Source organism: Diadema antillarum, unplaced genomic scaffold, assembly GCF_040938485.1.
Source record: "Diadema antillarum isolate AM-2024a unplaced genomic scaffold, OU_Dant_1.0 scf00000226, whole genome shotgun sequence".
In the NCBI taxonomy this organism is placed as follows: domain Eukaryota; kingdom Metazoa; phylum Echinodermata; class Echinoidea; order Diadematoida; family Diadematidae; genus Diadema; species Diadema antillarum.
The window spans coordinates 3,682,602-3,706,154 of NW_027271115.1; the positions used below are offsets into that span (position 1 = coordinate 3,682,602).

At 40.9% G+C, this 23,553-nt stretch overlaps 1 protein-coding gene across 1 annotated transcript; it reads right to left on the reverse strand.

Annotated features, from left to right (window-relative positions):
- Positions 1-1,057: 1,057 nt before the first annotated feature.
- On the reverse strand, positions 1,058-21,644 carry LOC139724748 (putative RNA-binding protein Luc7-like 2). Its single transcript, XM_071635872.1, is given in 10 exon segments — positions 1,058-1,744; positions 3,077-3,145; positions 4,119-4,219; positions 4,221-4,376; positions 5,278-5,454; positions 7,044-7,187; positions 13,641-13,751; positions 16,977-17,075; positions 18,014-18,105; positions 21,471-21,644. Coding segments are annotated over 10 exon segments (1,449 nt in total). The 5' UTR covers positions 21,532-21,644; the 3' UTR covers positions 1,058-1,305.
- Between the last annotated feature and the right edge of the window lie 1,909 nt (positions 21,645-23,553).

Sequence of the window (23,553 nt, forward strand, 5' to 3'; positions counted from 1 at the left end):
CAAGTTGTTTCTTTTATCAGGTACTTTACTATGCTGACCTCTTTGTACCAAGATTCAATGGTGCATGTCTCTCTCTACATTTACTTTATTAGCTCAAGGGGTGTTTCATGCTTATCTGCTGAGGTAATAAAGTCACATTTATGACAGATAAATCCAAATAATGGTAATATCTCCTTTGTGACCCCTGAGCACCACATCCCCCCTACCCATGCACTATCCATCCCAAAGAGGCTTCCTTTGATATTCCATATTGCATAGTCAAAACCACTTCTACATTACATTTGAGAGAGGAGAATCTTGTTTCCATTATAATTATGCTTACATGTTCATTCACACCAACAGAATATCATGAATAAATCCATGGGATCAGTAACAAAAAAATCAATACATCTGTACAATGTACCACAGCTCCTTGAACATTAAAAAGGGAAAAACAAAATCGGCGCTTATAAATATGTCAAATAACTTACATGATAGCAGCTTAAAATGTTAATACATCCTTGTAACAGAATTTCTTTGCCTTATCCTTCACAGATTGGGCATCCTACGGATACTTACAAAAACATTGTCAAAATTATCAATGAGTTACTAAAATATTGTCAAAATTATCAATAAGGGCAGACAAAACAAAGACAAATTGATCAGGATACCTGACATTTATGTAGATGTCACCCATTCACTTATTCACTTTTTCCCTGAAAGCTAGTCAACAACTGCCAGACACTATAAAAGTGGCAACGGATTTTTTTTTTTTTTTCTATGTAGCAACATTAAAGAGCGCATGCTTAAAGGGATGATATACTTTTTGGTAGAGATGAGAATTGGGCTTTTAACTTTTTGTGACAGCCGAGAAACCACTTATGAAATAGTACAGATCATACTATTCTAAGAGGAATTCAGAGTTTATTTGATGAAAATCGGTTTTCGAATGGCTGAGACATCCAAAAACAAAGTAAAACAAAGCAATCATGTTAAAAGGTGGGTCCCACCTTTTATTAGGATCGCTCTGTTTTGGATATCTTAGCCATTTCAAAACCAATTTTCATCAAATAAACATTGAATCCCTCTTGGAATTACATGTTCTTTCATATTTCATAAAACATTTCTCATTATCTCACAAAAAAAAATGTTAGAAACCTGAAGTTAGGTCTCAACCAAAACGATACGATTCCTTTAACTGCTCTGTCGAAACCACTTTTGCGGAAGGATGATGATGCACAAAATAGGGTGGTCCTCAAACGGCTGTCTCTGTACAAGCACTGGAAAAAAAAAAGGGCAATCTGTCCCTGAATATTGTCTCTTGCTTTAAAATGCAGGTTCACGCTCCATGTCTTCCTCTCCCTCCTCCTCTTCCTCCCGCTCGCCCATCTCTCTGTCGCCTCCATTCTTCAAATCCTCCTCTTGGTAGGATCCATCTCGCCTCTCCCCATCCTCTGGTGAACTGGACGGTCCCCTCTTCTCTTCGAAGTCCTCCTGCCTCATCTCCCCCTCCTCGTATTCCTCGTGGGATGCTGCCTCGGGCCTGCGCTCCTCCTGCTGGTAGTCACTCTCGCGGGAGCTGGAGCGCCGCCGCCTCTCTCGATCCCTGGAACGACTCCGGTGGCGACGGTCCCGCCGCTTGCGCTCCCGAGACCGTGATCTGCGCCTCCGCTCCCTGGACCGGGATCTGTGCCTGCGCTCCCGCTCCCTCTCGCGGCTGCGGTGCCTTCTGCGGTCTTCACGGTCTCGAGATCGTGATCGGGACCTACGTATCAAATATTGACAACAACATATGAAAACTGAGCAGGATCCCCCACTTTTTTAGAGGGTTGTAACATAGTCCTTTGGTGAAAAGAAGAAAAAAAGTGACAAGGCTTATATAGATTTCATAAATTTGATATGTATTTGACAAGGAAAAATTCTTAAAGGGGAATAATGATCTATATCAATACGCATGGCTGCTAACCTCTACAGATCAAGAATAAAACTGATGGTGATCCCTGGTGACTACTCGCCCATGAGGAGTAGACCCTACCGTATCGTCCCGTGAGAGCTTGTTCATTGAGGGATAATTTTCCAAATTCATGCCTAGGATCAGTTTTTTAGCAGGAGTGCTTTTGAGGGACCACTGGAATTCACTGGCTCCCTATGAACCAGGTTCCTTGCAAGATGCTCCAGAAGCTTTCAGACTCGGTAGGTCACAGCCCTTTTAGATTACCAACTAAGAGACAATCCATGCTGATCTGATCTTCAGGAACCAACATTCTGGGGTCTTCACTCTCTTTATATTGACTTATCAGACCAGATTCAAACGACTCTCAATGAGCCATCTCTGTGCTGACTGTGTAATAGACTGTGTCAGTAATATATTCAAATTCCATCCATACTTTGTTCACAAAAGTTGTCCCTATTTGAAACAGCATCAATCACAGCCGGAAGCTTGCCCTACCTAGCAACAACTCCATGAATCCCTGACTGGGGAACTGAATTGTAGGGAGCAGGTGAATGAAATGCTTTGTTACTAGGCTGTACAAAAAGAAAAACCCACAAATTGTATAATGTGACTGCCCAGCTCAAAACCCACCAAAAGTCCCAGATTAGGATTCTCTGTAATGGATCAAAATATGTAATTTGGATTGACCAACTCAAGTTTACCTTATCAGAGAGTAATCTTTTCTCTACCTACTGTCAAAATTTGGCAGCTTAGAACAAAACCTGAATTCAGATACATTGTATCAGCACTTTTTCTGGCCCATATTCTTTTGGACAGGTGCTGCTCTCACTGGGAAATTGATACTTCTGCACAACACGCCTGAGTAACCCTAATCTTTAAATCCTCTTTTCTCCATTTTCTATGAAACTGCAGCTCCTTACTCTCTCCTATTTCAAATATTTTTGAATGGGTTAGGATGGTCCAATTCTTACAAGATATATACATGAAGCATTTTAAAGCTCAGAGCTTACTCTTTTACATTATGTAGAAAACTGGAAATTCATTTCGGCCTACTTTTTGTGGGTTTTGAGGTGGGTGGTCACCTATATTACAGGAATAATGCTATTGGTAGCTATCACTCCTGAACAGACAGCCCGGACTCACCTGTGTCTTCTCTCCTTGGATCGACTCCTCCTACCGCGTCTGCTCCTGGACTTGGACCTCGATCGAGACCTGTGAGAGGACACAATTGAGAAGGGGGAATTGGTGGTTGATCATGAACACTAGCACTTTCTGCATTTACATGGTGCAATGCTGCTGAAAGATTATCAATACATGCACATCATGCACTTAAATTCATGCTAACACAAACTCAGAACTTGGGGACAAACCTTACCTAAAAAGAGCTCACTTTTGCAGCTGGTCTTAACTCATATTTGAGTACCAGACTGAAAATATCTCAGCATTAAAAGAGCACTTGACTTGCTTCTTTCAGAAGGTTGGGGTAATAATCTTACCTGTAAGATGTGTCAGTACCAAGTCAAAGGAATGTGTACTCTAAAAGATTCAATTTTCTGGAATTGCTTTTCTTATTTCTTCATGTCTAGGCCACTACCGTGAAATCACAAAACGTTGAAGCCTTCTTATTCATCAGCGATAATGGCACATGGAGTTTAAAATTCTAAACGTTTCAATGGCTTGTCAAATTTTCCTCCAACATCACTCATAAGAACTGTTATTTCTGCACTCACTGATCCTCATATACATTTGGGGGGTAAAGTCCCCTTCTATGGAAGCAATAGAGAGCTGGTGGGGTAGCATTTGCTTCAATCATAAGCACACCTAACCCAAGACCAAAAATCAAAGGTAAAGTACGTGCATCAGCGTAAGGTCTGTGTCTCCCTCTGTTTCAGTGTAACTGGCATTCATAGGAAATGTATACAACGCACAATAATGCCATGGGGTGGCACTTAGCCACAGTGAATGCATGTATCCAAATCTTAGCCTGTTGAGGACAGTCTGATTTTGCTATGACACGCAATCAACACATTGAAGACGAGTCCTGAGTACACTCGGGCAGATGTCTATGGGAAATGCGTGTTGTAGCAAAATTAGACCGTCCTCAACTGGTTAACATGGACACCTGCCCGAGTATATTCGCAAGTAGTCTTCAACAGGTTAATCAGAGACAAATGCAATACTGGACCTTCTCCTTTCTCGATCTCGATCTCTGTCTCTGTCTCTGTCTCTGTCCCGGTCCCTGTCCCTGTCCCTGTCCCTGTCCCTGTCTCGCTCCCTGTCCCTGTCCCCGATCCCGATCCCGATCTCTGTCCCGGTAGCTGTCCCGCTCCTTCTCCCGGTAGTCCCTGCCGCCCTTGTAGCCTTCCCTGTCCCTGGAGTAGTCGTCGTCATCGTCCCTCTCGCGCTCTGCCCGGCGCTGCTCCCGTTGCTGCTCCGAGAAGTTCTGCAGGACACAGGACAAGAGACACATGTGTTACATACCAGAGCATTAGCCATCTGCATTTACCACTGCTTGAGATTAGTGGGACTGACTCTTGGATTTGTAGGTTACTATTTCAGGACTAATGTCTTAAAATGCTATTGACATTGTACACCAACAAGTTGCTATCAGGACTGAGGTATTTCACTTATCATACAGGGAATTCTGCACTAATTATAATGTATCCTGAGAAGGAAGAGTAAAATCTTATAAGCACAACAATGACAATTTGATCAAAAACTGATAAAAATTAAAGAAGCTATGAAATTGTGAAGTTTGGCTAATTTTTACACTACAGTTCTTGAACAGTCAATATAAATATATAAATGAGTCAGCTGATGATGACATCACCTCAAAACTTGCTATTATACATTGTAGTTTATACACAGAATATTGAAATATCCAGTATTGGTTATCTTCTTTCAAATGCAGTTAGGCTTCGGTCTCAATCCCAAATACATGTACAGTCAAACCTGCGTACAGCGACCGTCTATAGTGACCATCTGCTGTATGCAACCACCAAACACAATGCTCCCCAGGAGAAAAGCATGTTAATGACCATGTCTATAGCGGCCACCTGTCTACAACAGCCACTTTTTTCATCTCCCTTGGGGTGGCCGCTATAGACAGGTTTGACTGTATATCACACTGATTCTTATTTTGAAGTTTTCATCTATGAATAACATGATGTTCTAAATGTAAACTTTCGAGGGGCCCAGAATTCTCCACTGATGTTCTGCCTAAAATAAAGTTCGCTGCAACAATAAGGATGGAAGTCTATACATCATCCTTTGAATTGTCTCTGTCTGTAATGAGCCTGACAATCCCAATCAACACAACTGTAAATACCTCCCAGCATCCTTACCATGAGCCACTGCAGTTTCTCCCTGATTTCGATGAATCCCAGATGGAGCTTGCCCCCAAAGTGATCAGCCAAGCGGCGGTCATTGTCCTGCAGTCCCAGGTAGGCCCCACAGACTTCGCACACCCTCAGCTTCTGCTGCTGGTACGTCGATGCTGGCATGGAATTCCTCAGGTCCTCCTACATTGAGAAAATTTGAATTTTACTGAAGGTGAAAGAATGTGAATGATAACTGTCTTAAGTTCTATAAGAGGCAGAACCATGATATCTCCAGTCTTAAAAGAGACTGCCTGACTAAAGAAGACTTGTTTAGCTGTTCTTGCTTTAAAGACACATGCCAAAGAAATATCTACAGCATGGCTACAATTTGTATGAAGAGAATACCAAGAAGTAGTAAAAGGGATTTATGGACTTCATTGGGTATATACATTGTGTGATATGATTTTTGACTACCTGTGCCTTTTTTAAAAATAAACACATAAGTCATGCTTACTGCTTCTCAATTATCAAATCCATTGTATCCCTAATAAAAATAATACAGCATTGGCCGTATGCACACAGGTACAGCAGGTACAGTAGCTAGCTACATGTATATTGTCACCCATACAGACATGGTGGTTAGGACTGGGTGCAGGCAAGGGGACAGTGATAGATTGTTCTTTTTGTATATTACATATATACCTTGATTGCAACGAGCAATATATCGTTACAGAGAGTCAACCTGGCAAATGGCTAAACCAAAGTTGTTCTTTTGGAGGAGGCGGTAGGAATTTCTGAGATGAAAATACCTGTGATTCACATTGACATGTATCAGTGGCGTATCCGTCACATAGCAGACACAAGGTCATTGCCCGGCAAGACCCCTTTTCTAAGTACTGTATACGCTGTATATATTTCACAAGATTTTTATTCCATTACGCGAATTTCCCTAGTCGGGTGTTATTCACAAATTTTAAAACACACCAAATTGATAACTTTGATCGTGACATGAATGTGGTGTGCACACATATACTTCTCCATTCATTTCCGTGCTCCAAGATCACGAATCTAACCACTAGCGAAATTGTGACCCGCTACAACCAAAGGATCTGAAAGTCAGGGATGACAATTTTCTGAAAATGGCATGACATTATTCCCTTACTCTTCTACTTTAATTTCATATATAACACAACTGGTTGCGGAGATATCGATGATTTTATTAGCGCATGTCAAGTGGTTGAGGAAATCAGAGTTTTGAGAAAAACGCCTTCAAAGTTTACCTTCCGACGCTATCATGTTCAAGGAGAGGCGAGACAGTTTTCACCGCTTGACAATAGAAGGCATGCTCCCAGCAACTGGTCTACGCACGACCAATCAGTAATTAGGATGCCATGCACTGACCAATAAGATCACTAGCTCATTGCTAGGGGTGGAGTCTAGCTGTGGTGCTAGATCTTCGGACACGTTTCTGTTACGTTGAAAGTCGGATAATCATGGCCCAGAAAAACGCTGATTTCTTGCCTTTCCTTTGATCATTTAGGTTCGAAATTTCGGCAGATGATAGACAAAACATTAGACTACAAAATTATGCCAAAACAGAAATCTGATTGTTTTGACCAATTTTGATGATGCCCCTTCAAACTCAATTTTCTCCACTCAGCCATCAGTGACTTTAGGATCCTTTTGTTGGAGCGGGTCACAATTGTCGCCAAGTCCCGATTCACAAAAATATTATGACTCACTGAATATATGGTGTACACCGTAGCTCACGTGTTAAAGAAGGGTCTCACCTCTGCTGCAATCTTCTTCTTGCGAGTCTCTTCCACCTCGGCCATGACCTCCATGGACTTCTCCACATTGCCCTCTTCACCGTGCTTCTCCGCATCCGCGATCTTCTTCCCAAGCGTCTCCGCCAGCTCGTGCACCTTGTCAGCCTACCGTGAGCAGTCCCAGAAGAGGAGAGAGCGAGATAGAGAGAGAGAGAAACGGAGAGAAAGCGTGGGGGAAGTGGGGGGAGATGGGAGGAACAAATGAATTAGAAACATTCCCCGCAAATTTCCGATACTCTACTGCATCTTTACAGAGAATACTTGAAGTAACTGTGCAGTTATTGTCGAGTGCATTTCATACTTGCTACTGAAATACAGTGCTCCATGCCACACACCTGTTGAACGATATAGCTTTAACACCAATGTTGGGCAACTTCTGGAAAAAAATAAGACACAAAGTTACTCACTTGCCTCAACCCCTAATCAAATTTAAAAAAAAAGAAGGCATTCAAGTTCTACTGATCTCTAGCATGTAAGACTGAGGGGCTCTTGCTACTGATGAGATCATAGACACTTCACTGATTTTTTAAGGAATGTCCTACCGCATACACTTTATACAGATGTCTTTATGTCTGTACTTTATATCTGTTAGTTGCATGAGAATCGCTATTATGTTGTAAAGAATTCAGTGTACTGTAACACTATCAAAACAGCTTTAAATCTCCCTCAGAAAGCTGTATCAATGTGTTGAGGCAACATCTGTTTAATTGTATGTGAATCAAGATATCACTCCTCATTCTGAAACTAGACGAAACTGCATATTTTTTCTATCCTTTTTTTTTTTTTTGGTATTCACTAATTTCCCCTTTTGGGCTGGGGGTAGAGGGAAATGTTTCTACCTCGTACAATTGATTTACAAAAGCTGGTATCACAACAGATGATGCACAAGTTTTAGGTGCCAAGTAACAGAAAATTCACAAGGCTCTGTCAGTATTTCTTGAAAGCACGATTACCAGTTTGGTGGCTGGCAAGTTGTACGAGGCCTCCCACGTATAACATGAATGGTTGCTGATGAAGACTATCTGTGACTAGTGCTCAATGCCTCCGAACAAGGCCCACAAGTCTGCTTGCCAACGTGCGTCACTGTACTCAAGAAAAATTGAATGTCTGGTACACAAGTCCTTCCCCGATGTACAGGTGGAAAGGTGCACTGAGCTGGATGTGTATAGAAATGCTGCCTCACTTTACATACTGCTTGAACAGAGACTACATTGCAGGTTGCATTCCTACAAACTCAGACCACTTGGTCAAGGGATTCTACCCCTGACAGATGAATATGTAATCATGGAAAAACACATCTCAGATAGAGGTCGACGCAACACGTGGAACACACTCCTTTCGTAATCAACTCGGAAAATTAACATTGAACATTCTAGGGCAGAAGCGCCGAGAAACTGCCCATCTCACGTTGTGCAGTATCCTATCCAAACACATTGCAGCAGACACACGCCTTGGAACTTTTGTTATGAGTGGCCTTACTTGTGAGATTAATAATTTGAAACCACAGATGCAAAGCAAATTGCCTTTCAATTCCCGATTTGTGAAATATGCCCACAAAATATTTGGCATCAACAGTACTACAGGAAATCATCTTGCAGGCATGAAAAATTATTGGAAATTGTGGAGGTATTAACATGTCCAAATGGATGGCTATGTATTTCATATTTTCTTCTTTTTTCTTTTTTTTTTTTTTTTTTTTGGGGGGGGGGGGGGGGGGGGAGTTTCCCACCATTTCACCTCTATAAAAGCCAACACTACAAACTTTGTTGTAACGCAGGCATAGCATCTAAATATCAAAGGTGAGAAAGCTTTGGAACGCAAGTTTGTCCTTTCACTTATTTTATCCCACAGGTGAAAAGATCCATGACAAACAAAACACTCTGCATCAAACATTCCACATTCCTACCAGAACCAATCCTCTCAGCTAGATTTGCGAGAGTGGCTGTTCAGCAGAAATCTTCAAGTGCATGTATCTGCCAAATGCTTCTCTCTGTCCATCTAATTCTTGCTCTCTCAGTTCTCTTTCAACAGGCTCATGGTCACTGCTTCTGCATCAGCTTCCCCTTTTCCTAAGCACTTTGATCAGTGTGTCTTGCAGGTGTGTCTGACACATGTGTGTCCAGAAGGTTCTCTGCAATGCACCTAGTAGTAGCAGCTGGTTTACATGGGGACTCCATCGATGACACTCTTATTTTTCCAAGGGTGTGAGGAATAAAGAAATGGTATGGATTGGAATAAATGAACTTGGATAGTCTCTCAAAAAATGCTGAGTGGATTAAACAATCATCAGGAAGCTCTCTGGAGAGTAGAGCAATTAATGAAGGTATTTAAAATTGCATGACAAAGTTTGTTCCCAACAATCCGAAAGCTTGCCAGTGACTTGCTTGATACAGCAACAATGAATACATGGAAAGTGGACTGTATTGAGATGCATTCACTATGTAAAAGATGGCAGAATAGCTTGGTGCTAGCTTTTCTTTTGAGAAAATATCAATAACTTTGAATATGTTTTAAACAAGGTTTTTCTCCAAACTTATATATACAAATTTAGAGAAATGTCACTGAAAATCAGGGACATTTAAATGCAGATTTAAACGCCAATTTTCGGACACAATATCCTATGTCTATGATTTAATACATACATACTCAATCTAGTCTACTTTTCAAAAGAAATAATGGGCAAGACTTGTAAGGGCTTTTACTAGAAACGTGTTCTCATTGCATTACAGAAAACCTCTAGAACACACAACAGCACTGCTGCTTTATATTCATGGGTTCTTGAAAGACACCAAATCATTTTCTGCTTCTACACATGGAGCCTCCAAGGGGGATCCTCTGTCCACACAGCTCCCACGCACATGCACAAAACTTTCTGGTGACGTCCAACTAAACACTACAGGTGTGTGGCATGGACACATAATGGTAACCAAGAGGTACGCAGTGGCTCCTCTATCTCTGCTTTTTACACCTTGCTGCAAATTGAATCTCGGTGACTGTAAGTGAGAACAAAAAGCTTTAACCCTATTCTAACTGGGCTATTTGAGACGAAGTTTTTACTGGGGGGGGGGGGGGGGGGTCAATTTGACCCCCTTCAGATCTCGGCCGCAGATTGCGCGATCGCCGCAAAATTTTGCCTGAACATAAAGCCGGATGTCAACTACAAGATTGCATGGTCATACAAAAGAAAAATTTTGATTTTCTATTGTCAGTACATTAATTATGCAAGTTTACGCATGAAATCATATTTTCACCTATAACTCCATTAAGAAGATTGAATGATTGCTAAATTTTTGTGCAAGAGTTCCTCAAGACACATTGCACAATTTTCTTGTAAAAAAATAGCACAACCAAAATCAGTTTCTTTTGTGTTTTGTTGTTTTGTTAAAAATTATTTCTTATGTATGTCATTGTATTTTTGACCTTTTGTTTTCTATTGTTTTTAGGCCAAAATTTGTTGCAGGCACTTTTTCAAGCTTATCTGTATTAAAATTGATTAATTTCAATGGTTAAAAGTTGAAATAATCTAATAAATATCAATTTAAGCAAAAAACACAATTTGCATTAGATTTGCACACGATATCATGAATTTGAGCCATTTTCGGGTGGACATGCATACGCAAAACATTACGTAACTTCAGAACGGTGTACCCGGACATCGCAAATTTGGTCTCAAAATATGCAGGAGACTTCAAAGAAAAAAGTCATGAAACAATGCGGCAAAATCTTTGCGCGTTGCGGAATCGCAGCGCGAAATGTCGAGGAGTGGTCAAATTGACCCCCCCCCCCAGTTAGAATAGGGTTAAATAAATACAACTGCAAAATGTTATCATCAATGGTGAATAAGCACTGGGAGTGAATTTGGCTGCGCATCAAGATGTCACTCTCTACATCATACGTAAAAGTATGAAGATGTTTTGAATTGGTCTTTTCTTTTTTATTGTTAACAAAGAGGGCACTGTGACACCTCTTGATTCCTTTTCTTGTACATCGAATTCACTTGTACCTTCAGTTGAGAACATTAAGGGCACAATGACAATTCAAAATGGATTTAATTCCCTTCTGCCTCTCAACTGACAATCCCAAATAATGACACGACTGTCTAGCTGAGAGGCACCGAGGGATATACTGCAGTTGTCGGACTGAGATTTATGTGGGGTTGAAGTTGAAGTACATACATTAGTAGAGAGAGTAAGTTTGGTGGCCATTGCTTCTTCTGCCTGCTCTGGTCCGGGTCTCTCAGCAAACCTTTGGGGCAGACTGGTTAAACAAAGCTGGATCTTTCCCAACATTCAGTGTACACGACACAGGTGAACAAAAAAAAAAAGTCTGCTTGAGAAAGTTATGCACTTACAACGGCTTCTTCTACACGTTGCGGCCTCAAAACAAAACACCAAGGATGAGACCGCCGCCAAGCGTCTTGGAGAAAGAGGAAGATGTCAGACAAGGTCTACACACTACGGAATCAATGAGGATACTCACGTTTCGCCGCACGCATTTCATATTACGTTTCTTTGTTTGTGTGTCTTCTCTTATCTCTGTTTTCTTTTGTTGCTTTTTTTTTTGTTTACGTACCCATTTTGCCCGGCGCACTCTTGGAAAACTTTGTGCGAGTGTGATATGCCTGTCTTTAGAGCACTACAAGTGAACGGCAATTTAAGCGCACTCCTGGAGGAACAAAGATTGCTAAGAAGACAGATCACAACACAAGCATTCACAATTGTCCATGGGCTCTTACATACTACAGCTTATACCTTGCATAAACTTTGTGGCCACATAGAGCACTCACTGGAAGAGTTAGACTGTCAAGTCAAAATGAATTTGTACTGCCAGAAGTTTTAAGTTCACACACAATTGCGGCCCACTTAAAAGAGCGTTCAGAAATCCCCAAACAATTATGTGCATTGCAGAAGTTACTTCAGAAAGAATGCAATATCATGCAGTTAAGAATTTTGGGTGCAGAAATTTATGTGCTCAGAGAAAGATCAAATGGTAGAAACACCATGAATAATGTGGAACAAAATATGCAACTTTGCCCCAGACAAGTTTTCTCCAGGAGATTCCACACAAACATTCTTGGTGACAAGACAGGAAATGGAATTTTTGCTCACAAATTATGTTTATGGTGTTGTCGTTGAATCCTCCCTCCCCTTTCCACTCATTCAAGGTCCCCCACAGTACTTTGCATAAACACACTGTATTACATAAACGTGGCGATGGCAAATAAACAGTTGGGTTTACAGCAAGTCTGAACATGGTGTCGGCTTGAAATGTATTCAAACTATTCAAGCCAGAAGCCCAAATAGAATTTGACGGGTGGAGAGCCATTTTTGGTTGACAGCAAATTTCATCTCTGGGACAAAAAGAAAGAAAGGTTGTTTCAGGATAGAACAAATACCAAAGCAGATTTATGCTACACACAATTATATTCCTGTAGAAGCCAGTATCCTCACAGTCTTTGTTCCGAAAATAATCCATGTACTCAAGTCTGTTAATTTCATGAAAAACCCTGATTTTCTATTTTTTCATCATATTTTTGAGTATTGATCTCTGTGAATGGTCACAAAGTAATCACACCAGAACTTTTTAAACTACTGAATGTTTGCCATCAGTTGGTTTACTGTACACAGTGTGTACTGTACATGCCTGTTAAGACATCATAAAAGGCAAATGAATAAAATTTAAACAAAAAGAGGGAGAAAATAGCACTCTTGGAAATTTCCTTCAGCTTGTTCATGTGTAAAATATGGATCAATGCTGACTGACTTTACATCATCAGGGACACATGAAAAATATACATGTATGTCTAAGTATATATTCATAAACACTTAAAATATATATATTCATGTCAAGAACATAATGCACATGGAGTTATTGTTTGGGATGTTCTCTTAGTATTTGCTGCTGTGTCAACTTACAAACTCCTTTAACATGGCACTAAAGGCTGCTTTCATAGGAACCCTTCAAGAGATGAAATCTGTCCGGAGGAGGAGAGAATGACCAACAGATGTAAAGTATCAACGACTGACGCTCAGTGAAAATTGTCCGCACATGATGTTACTTTCGGGTGGCGGGATCATAACAGTTGTTTGGCTGTCACTGCCTCACCAAATTCAAGGGACTGTGGTCACTATTACGGACTGGCTGCTGCCACATTGCGTAAGTGACTGAAATGAGGCTATGCAGCACAGTGGGTGCTTCAGTTACGTCTCTCTTCTTCTGTTTTTGTCTTTTTGGAATATTAAGGAAATAAGTTTCCTTCATCAAAAGTGCTGATTACACTGACGAAATGTGTGCAATGCAAGGATGGATTGCACGAAGCTCAAAGAAAAATGCAAAAAAAAAAATCAAAAGAAAGTAAAAAATAAAGTGCATGCAGAACCTTACTAAAATTTCTTACTGCTTTCACAAGTATGTCAGAAACTGTCATATTAATGGAATTTGTTCCAACTGTGAAAACTAAATGATCTCCAAAGAGGCAAGTTCTTTCAATGACAGATGGATCATTTGGCATCACAATGAAAGACAAATTGGTGCTTGGATGGAACACTTGCTACAAACCTTTTGATTAACTTCTGCGCTGAGGCTTTCCTGGGTCTCTGCCAAGCGCTTCTTCGATATCTCCGTGCGTCGATCGCAGTCAGCAATGAACGTGTGGAGGTGCTGCATTGCCTGCATGTAGAGCGAAGGGTGTGAAGGGAAGAGCAGGATGATGAAAACAAGTGGAGTTACTGGTTGTTGTCCTGGTACATGTAACTACAGTAGTTCATACGGTCCAATCTCTATCATGATTTTCACCACTTAAATTGTATCAATCTGTATTTTCTGTACCTTTGTCACAATACTACTTTGATCATCATTATTTTGACTATCACAATTCACAAGTATTATTCTGATAAACTAAGTTTTTTATTTTAACACTGAGATGATCAAAATTTTCCCTATAATGCGGAAACAAACAAGCAAACACACTTGACCAGTAGTCACAATGTTCTTTTGCTCTGACAAAAAAAAAAAATAAAAATCACATATACAAATGTACTACAATCTTCCTTTTAACATTGCAATGATCAAAGTTTTGTCTTTTCAGATTCAAACAAACAAACAAACACAATCTGACTAGTTGAACATAAGTCACAATGTGGTTCTGCTCTGCCAAAAATACAACAAACAACAAGCACAGTGCACCTACTTGAGACAAATGCCATGTCTTCAATATTTCTCATTACCCACGCCAATAAAAATCGGCAGAGGGTTATGTAAAGGGTTCCGTATGTTTGTTTGTTTGTTTGTTTGTTTGTTTGTTTGGTTTTTTGTTTGTTTGTTTGTTTGTTTGTTTGTTTGTGTGTTTGTGTGTTTGTTTGTTTGTTTGTTTGTTTGTTTGTTTGTGTACAAGATAACAAGAGAACGGGTAAACGGATTTGCACGAAATGTTCAGGGGATGTCTGGATAATGACAGGAAAGAATCGATTAGATTTTGGTGATAATCGGTTGACCCTTGCAAATTCTGTGCGACCTTTAAGTTTTGACCCCATGGTATAGTGACCACTCCGAAAATTTCCCGTTTCTCACTTTGCGATTTTCCGCTACCATACGAAAACATAAACTCCCAAACGATCGGACTTCGCTGCTCAAATGTTCGTAAGAATTCCGAAATTTACGTTTAGGCCTATTTGAAGGACTATGTCCTTCTGGATTTATGAAAGTTCGTTCTCCGTCGTCACAAACTGGCCCGTATTTTGATGATTTTTCAAATTAAAATTGATTGTTTTTTTCGTTGGAGGAGCATTTGCTCGGTCGCAGTCACACTGCACGATATGCGCGCTCAATGTCAATGCGTGTGCAAGGCCGCTGAAAATGCATCGCGCTCTACCCTGTTGGTGCAAAATAGCATCGGGGACGTTGCGGCGCTCGTTGGTGACCGAATACTGGTGCAGTAGACATTTGCATTTAACCCTTGCATTGAATAATTCCCGTAGACACTAATCATAGGGGTAATTGCCTAGGGGGTACGTAAATTTTGTTTTTCTTTTGCGCTTTTGTGGATACCATCAAAGATCGTACACTCATACGACCTTTGATATCAACACACTCTCGGCTTGCTATAAGCAAAATATCCCGCAAGAAAACGGCGTATTTCTCGATTTTTAGCGCTTTTTCGGTGACCCGTCGCGTAGACAATACTTTTAAAACTGGACTTAATTCGCGCGCGCTTGGAAAAGTTCCGAATCTGCACTTTTGACGGTGGAATTTGGGATTTTCGATGGATTTTTGGAGGAGACTAAAGGACTTTCCTGTGGTGAATGAGTGTTACCATATGTGAAATGATGTGATTTGCGTGTGATGTGACTGTAGAACCAAAGATCGTACACTTCAGTGTACGATCTTTGGTAGAACGCACTGGCTGGTGATAAAGGACACTGGCAATTAAGTGACCGAATTCTGGTAGATGACCGAATGCACAGTATGTTTACCCCGACTTTGTACAAGGCGTGGGTCTGCCGCCTTTGACGGCCCCTCTCTAGTTATAAAATGGGTTCAAGAATGTAGCCAATAGGAAGCGCTGAAATGAGACACACCTCCTTCCTTTACTTCAGTACAATTGCACTGCCTGTAATCCTATGGTCGATTGCTGATCGTCTGTGCGCGCGGCGGCTCCTTTGATGAATTGCATGCATACGCGCTCTGTCAATCCTGTAAACAACTTCTAGTTCGGGCTGCCGGCCGGCCGGCCTGTCTTCCCTTGTGCATAACATGTGTGGCGTACAGTACGTACGTATACTCTACTATACGTACACTTTGTACAGTACAGTAGACCAAGCGTTATGGGACCGGACGCGTACATGAAGTCACTTTGAAGAGCAAATCCAACGATTTAGCAGGTTAATTCTCACGCCGTTTTCAGAGTATATATGTTGTCTAGTAGGCCTATATGAGGAGTCTATATCAAGTCTTTAAGGTAAAGGGTGCATATTCTATGTAAAATAAGTAAGTTTTCATGCGGGAACTTAAGTGTCCGGAAACCCAACCCCCCATTATACTTATACTGTATGTGCGGGACTTCCGCGAGTGCGACGTGCGTAAATGTTTGGGACAAACATCTTCGGACGTCTTGACCCACAAAGGTACGTGAAAAACGCTGAAAATTGATGTTAGTTTTCAAATTTTCGACCCATTTTATAAAACAAATGATGCACAGGATTATTTCGTGGCGTTAGTGGAGGCGTAGCTCACTCTCGGGTATTTACAATGTAGTGCAACATGCACTCGGCTTCGCCTCGTGCATGTTTCACAATTGTAAATACCCTCGAGTGCACCACGCCTACACTAACACACTCTATCTTGTGCATCATTTGTATAATAACGCATCATGAAGAATAACACCCCTGCAAGTGTTAAAGCCTTACAATTGTGGCGAGTGGTTTGTGCGGCACGGAAATGAACGCAACACGCTGCCTCCCCCCATTCTGTATCAAATGTTGTGACACCGAATGAGAATAGCACTGGCTCAATGGGTCAGCGAACAAAACACTGCGGCTCAAAATCACACGACCCAAAATGGCTGTCCGAGCCACGCGAGCTTCCGAATGGAAGCACACTCACAGTGCGCATGCGCATGAAGAGAGGCCGAAAGAGCCACACGTCTTCTGGCCTCTCTCCTCCAATCACCGCAGCTCGCGGTCACAATGTTTGTGTATGATGCGTACACACACACACCACACTCGTGTCTCAGTGGCAGCATTGTCCCACACGTTTATGGATATATAGCACCGCAGTCTGGCATTGCATACACATATTTCGTTCGTTCGGAGGAGTTTACAAAATAGCGTACCACAAGGGGTTAGGATCGTCTGACTTTAATAAGCAAATTGGTATTAAAAAGCATGTGCAACTCACATCAATATGGAAACCATAATCCTTGTGTTTGGCAGCTTGCTCATAATCGGCCCTCAGGGCGGGGTCATGGACTTTGGCACAGGCTCCCAGGTCAGCACGCTGTATTGAAAAATGATTCAGAAGAGTTCACAACATTTCAAGACTACTGTATGAAGATCAACTAAAAAGCACCTTGTTTGTAAATTATACCCATTCTTTTTTTCATTTTGTCTACTCTACCTGGATTCTAAAGTTGATGCATACACACATGTTAAATGCATTGTATTCAAAATCCTTATCCTGTGATAGACCTTCAACACAAATGAAAAGTCAGATTGAAAAAGGCAGAAGGCTGAATCAACGAAGTTGTAGACCATACATTGATGTAGTTGTAGGCAGGTGCATCTTTTAATCTGAGAGGGTGAGCTTCTTACTTGGAAACACTACATGCAACATAATCTGCACCAACTCTCTGCCATGTCCACAGACAACCCGTTAATGTGAAGGTCAATGACATGTCGAGGTAGCAAATTTAAAAGTATGTGTGATACAAAGCATCTCATATTTCCATACGTACGCCATACCTGAAAGCTGGATATGAGTTATATACAGCAGGAAGCCTATAAATATACCTGACATGAAGAACCCTCCCCCTTCCCAAACATGCCCTCAGAGTCATGCGGGGATTTTCCATTGCATTCCTTGCACGTTTTAGCCTTTATAGCAAAAACTGAAGATATCCTCCTAGTCCTAGGTATGCTTTTGCTCTCAGAATGCAAACAGATTCTATATGCACATGATATAATCAGGAGTTCCTCACTGGGGGGTGCTGCCGTACAACTGCTTTTGACATCACAACACCACACATCATTCTGGAAAATCTTTAGCTTCTGACACAATTGAAACATTAAATCCCCTTTTATAAGTAACAGAAGAAGACTCAGTATCTATGTTTGGGTGTAAAGTGGAGTTACAATACCATGTACATGTACGTTGTACGTGTACTTCCCTTTTGCCAGAGCTGCACCGCGAGAAACCAATTAACAAATTCAACTTACCGTGCTGGCAAGAATGTCATGAGGACAGCAGTTGAGGAGGAAAGAGCGGCAGACCTTGGTATCAGTGAAGCGGAATCGGCCCACATTTTCACCTGTAAGAGAGCATAGGGAAAAGAACTGTCATGTACACTGTATTCAGAATATAAATGATGAAAGAATTAAAACTAGATATATCGCTACGGCTACTGATATGCCTCCGCCATAATGCATGGTTCTCCTAATAGGTCTATAGTACAATGTCTTGACAATGTGTGATGACAGTTTCACACAATTGGCAAAATATTAAAATGACAGGTTTGACACAAATGTGCTGAATGTTCACTTTCCTAGAACTAGGTTCAATTGGATGAATGATTAAAATGTCAGAGTGCAGGTATTTGGGGAACTGATGATTTTTACTTGACTTTTGACCCTTTTATAAGTTTATGCATTGAGTAATTTTCAAGGTATTGAGAAAAAGTATAATTTCAGTATCAAATGGGAAAATAGCATTATCTAAACCTGGCCTTTGACCTTTGACCTCACAGTTCCAAAGAGAATCACTGTTAGGTTGAACATGCATAAATATGTAAGTTTCATGATGATACCTTGAGTTACTTTCGAGATATGGAGGAAAAAGTGCAATTTAGCACTTTCACTTGACCTTTTACCATTTGACCTTTGACCTTTTGGCAAGAAACTTCCCCAAAAATATATATAGGGTAATACATGCCATACATCAAGTTTAAAAAAAAAAAAATCTTCAGGCATATTGCATTTTAAGGAAAGTAGTGATATTTTGAGGAGTTGACCTTGACCTTTGACCCCCTGACCTTTGACCCATGACCCCCAACTTCCCTAGATAATCACTGCCCATCGGTACAAGCATATATACTTGAAGATACCTTGAACCATTTGCGAGATATGGAGAAAAACATGAAATTTCAAAAAAAATTTCAAAAAATAACCTGTGACCTTTGACCTTTGACCCTGTGACCCTAAAATCCACATAAAGTATTATCCCCCAAGGATATACCCTCATACCAAGTTTGATGTAAAACCACCACACGGTTCTTGAGATATCGACAAAAACAAAACGGGACGGACGGACGTACGGACGGACGTACGGACGGACGTACGGACGGACGTACGGACGTACGGACGGACGGACGGACGGACGGACGACCCGAAAACATAATGCCTCCGGCCACTTCGTTGCGGAGGCATAAAAATGATTATACCATTCATCAACATTCATTTTTGTCACTGCTGGGTGGGACTTTAGTATCATATGTATAAACATTACATTGACAAGTGCATCTAATACACTTACAACATACAGACTCTCATGTTACGCGTTAACTGCGACCAGGCCGAACACTTATGGGATTCAGGGTCTCATACTGGGTAGTATCGCGGCTAAATTTCAACTTAAATACTAAAAATTGCATCAATTTGAATACATAGTGATACTAATGTAGTCCAATAATATTAACAAGAGGATGCGGTGAGCATTTGATTTTGCTAAACAAATAGTCCATTTGATTCCGCTAAACAAATAGTCCATTTCTGTCTACTTGTAAATCAATTACTTTATATGATTTGGTCTGGTCCTGGAGGAATCCAGAGAACGACACCTGTTCCATACGACGGATTTGAAACCTGTCTATGAACTTGCGCCAGCCGGTAGCAGTGCCAGCCTTTTCTCCACTTTCGACCAGGCATCTTTGCTGCGCGACATCGTGTGGCGCCTGATCGCTCTCTGCGGGTGGGCACGTGTTCCCTCGAACCCTCGCTCGCCACTACACTACAAAGTGAAGCAAAACTTGGCAAAAGGGCCTTGTTCAATAGCTAAAAACATTGATTGAGACTCTCATGCACATTCATATCGCCGATGTGCAAAGTGCCACGCAAAGGTTGCATCGAAAAACTAAAGAGTATAAACAGGAGGTACTAATGAAGATGAACTCGTAGTCGTATTCACAAGTATCATAGAACCTACTGTGGAAGAAAGCCCCACCGCCGTGCTTATTGAGTTATGTACTGATGTCATGAAGGCCACACACGGCCACGGCCCGGTGGGTGGGGCTGAATTCACAAGTATAAAACATACTTGCCAACATTTTGAAATCCTGAAGAGGTAGATTTTGAGAGGGAGCGAAGCGACCAAGCCCGAGGGGGGGGGGGGGGGGGTGTCCCCCTCCCACGGTGTGGACTTTTTTTGTTGTTCAATATCAAAATTGGTAAATAATTTTTGTATGCTAAGCATATGTGAAAAAGTAATCAAACATATTGGCAAATATATTTATCCCCTTATAGTGTACTTTCTATTGTGGAGCTAGTTTGATGAATAAGACATAATGTTGCCCTCACCAAATCTAAATTAATTAGCAGATGACCTGGCTGTGAGATTCCTGTACGTGGCAGATTCTCTCTTCTGCAGCGTTTGGGAGGGTTTCCATTCGTAGCATTCACTCTTGCAGAACATACAAAGCGACCAAAACATTACTATTACGCGTGGTTCTAGCTACACGTACACGTGTACAGTAAGTCTTGCACGCACGTAGATATGATAGAGACTAGTGCACCACTGCAGTGTGCATACATGTGTGCATATTAGAAGGCTGAATATGGCTTTTTTGAGGAACGAGTTCCTTGAAATTATTATTAGTATTCTAATTACTAGCTTATTTTAGGGAATCAACGCACAATGAAGGGAAAATATGACTTCCATTTCATTTTATGGTAGGTTTGCTACAAAATCGGTAGATCAGAAGAGAAAATCGGTAGCCGGTCAAAACCTCTAAAAAGCGGTAGTCTACCGCCCAAAGCGGTAGAGTTGGCAAGTATGATAAAACAGGCAAGTCGCCGTAGTATTAACTATTCAGTATTAGTACGGACACGCAGTGGTGCACTGGTGGGGCCTATTTCACGAGTATGCCTGTGTTTCTTTCTTTCAACATAATTTACAGAGATAGACTCTCACACACTGTAGAAAGTTCTACACTATTGTTACCACTTTCCTCTCTGTTGAGTCAGGAGGGCGCTCCCACAGGCACAATGGATACTGTGTGAAGGAGCGCCCCGGCCCGGGGTTAATTAGTTCCGCGCGTGCATTGCCTTATACAGTTACATTGTACATGCTATAAAACTTGAAGAATACTCGAGTAAAATAAGCGATTGAGGATGAGAAGAAAAACACATACCGGCAAGGACAAGGCCCAAGGGCAAGGCATATAGGAATGGCTGTTGTAGTGTCTTATCATGCATTCTAACTTTGTTAAAGGCGAGCTGAGCTTATTATGAGCTGCGAGCAACTAAAGTAAACGTTACATTGATTGATACTATTGATAGGTTACACTTACAGACATGGAGACACTGGCTACTGGCAGTGCTAGTGCATTGTAAATGTAATCGTTGTTTGGGCAAGAAGGAGGACGTTTGGGTTAGCAGTGACATACACGGTGTAATTCCTTACCATTGCGTGAAGTCCCCATGAGCTCGTCAAGCATTTTTCGCATCTGCTCCTGCGCAGACATGATGCTGGTTCTTTAACAGACCAAATGATTTCAGAGAAGATGATTTTTGTCCGATTAGTACGACAATATAACTTCAGCTGCATGCGTGATTGTCGAAATATACGGTACATGTAGTCTTCGTACGTACGTACATATATCAATACGTGACACATACGTATACCGCGCATAAGCCCACGCCACATACACATTCTTCCGGAAGATGCTTTCCCCCGTACGCGTACGCTGCTAGAAGACCTACGTTGTCGAAACTATACGCACGCATTGGCTTTGCGCTATGTAATCTTCCAAGAACTACATTTGGACTTCATCATTCTTTATTTAGAATGAACCCCCCCCCCCCAAAAAAAAAAAGAGAGAAAAAGATATAAAGAGTACTTATACATAGAATACAAATCCTAAGGAATATGGACTTACAAGCTACAAGTATTTAAGAATAAAAAGAAAGCAAAAAATGAAAGATCATTGGTAGTAGTCGAGTCTGGTTCTTTCTGTCTTTGGCAAGATAAAAAAAGAAAAGAAGTGTTAGTGATAACGGTGGTACATTGTGTGAAATAGTTTTTACGTATACCGTACGATGTGAATTGAAAATTAAGACAAAAATGATAAGGTGTGAACTTGCCTATACTTAGATTATAAAACGAAAGTACCTTAGGCCTATTAAGCCTTCATGTTTTTGATAATTCTTATCTGTGGACATGCTAAAGTTTTTTTTTTTCAGTTAAACTTCCTAAGTTTTCAAAGTGTGCATGGTTGATATAGTTTTATATGATACAATCAAACGTGATACAGGTGTGTAGGCCCTACATGTAAAATCTGTAGCCACTCCTCAGCTGGGGTTGATTGGTTAGGATAGGACAGAATCCCAAACCTGAACTCAAAATGTGCCCAAATTTAAGTGTCACACCAAAAGAGTAAATATTAAGACGGGAAAGTACGTTTTTGTGCATACAAAACTTAGTTGCATTGTACACCTGTTTTTGCTCCGATGGCTGATCAACCTCTCCAACGATGTAGGGTCTAGCTATACAGGCTTCAACAAGCCGGTTTTGTTGTGGTTACAATTCATATATGAAGGTTTGTAGTATTCCGAAGCTTCAAAGGTTTCTTTTTCCAACGGGTTCGTTAATCAGAAAATGAAATACAGTTCGTTATTCCGAACTTCCTGATCCCGAATGGAATGAGGTTTGTTTATGATTAGAAGGTCCAATTCGTTGATCCGAAAATTTAAAAAAAAAAATTATCTGAAGGTTAGCAATCCGAAAATGAAATACTGTTTCGTAGGGCCTAATTCCAAAGGTTCGTTAGGCCTATATTTAAAGAAGGATCTAAGCATACGCATCGTCTTTTTTTTTCGGATTAACGAAGCTAGGAACTATCAACATTACCCGTAATAATGTAACAATATAATAGAGGAATGCATTAAATGCCAATTGCTTTGATCTTAATTCAAAATCCGCCGTTTGGGGGCCTCCCATTAACACTTAGACGAAGGGGGAGGCCCCCGACAATTCGGATTTTGGCATTTCGTATTTAAATGCATTCCTATTGTGACATTATTATTGCTATTTCTAGTATTGCCAATAATCATACGCGTATAGCAAATAATGTTTGAAACATTACCCGTATAGATATATGCACTCGGTCGGATTTTGGTATTTTAATAGGCTTGTTTATATACGATCATGACGGTGATACGCCGCAGTGCAAGTAAACCTATACGTATGGTGTATCTCACGAGTCCATAGCATATAGGACACCGCTGGTATCAACAGTGACGGCACGGAAAGGGGGGAGAAACATAATAGAAACTGAAATATGGTTTGATTCTGTTTGCTTTTTAGTTTGTTTTGAATTAAAAAAAAACGGTAGTTGCAAGTTCAAACTGATGACATTAAGGGTATAGGACCTAACAATTCCTTGTTCATCCAGGTATAGGGGTAAGTCAAGTGCTCTTTCATTATACATTATACTAGAGAAATCAAAATAATTAGATTGAATCGTATATTCTGTTCTTTACATCCT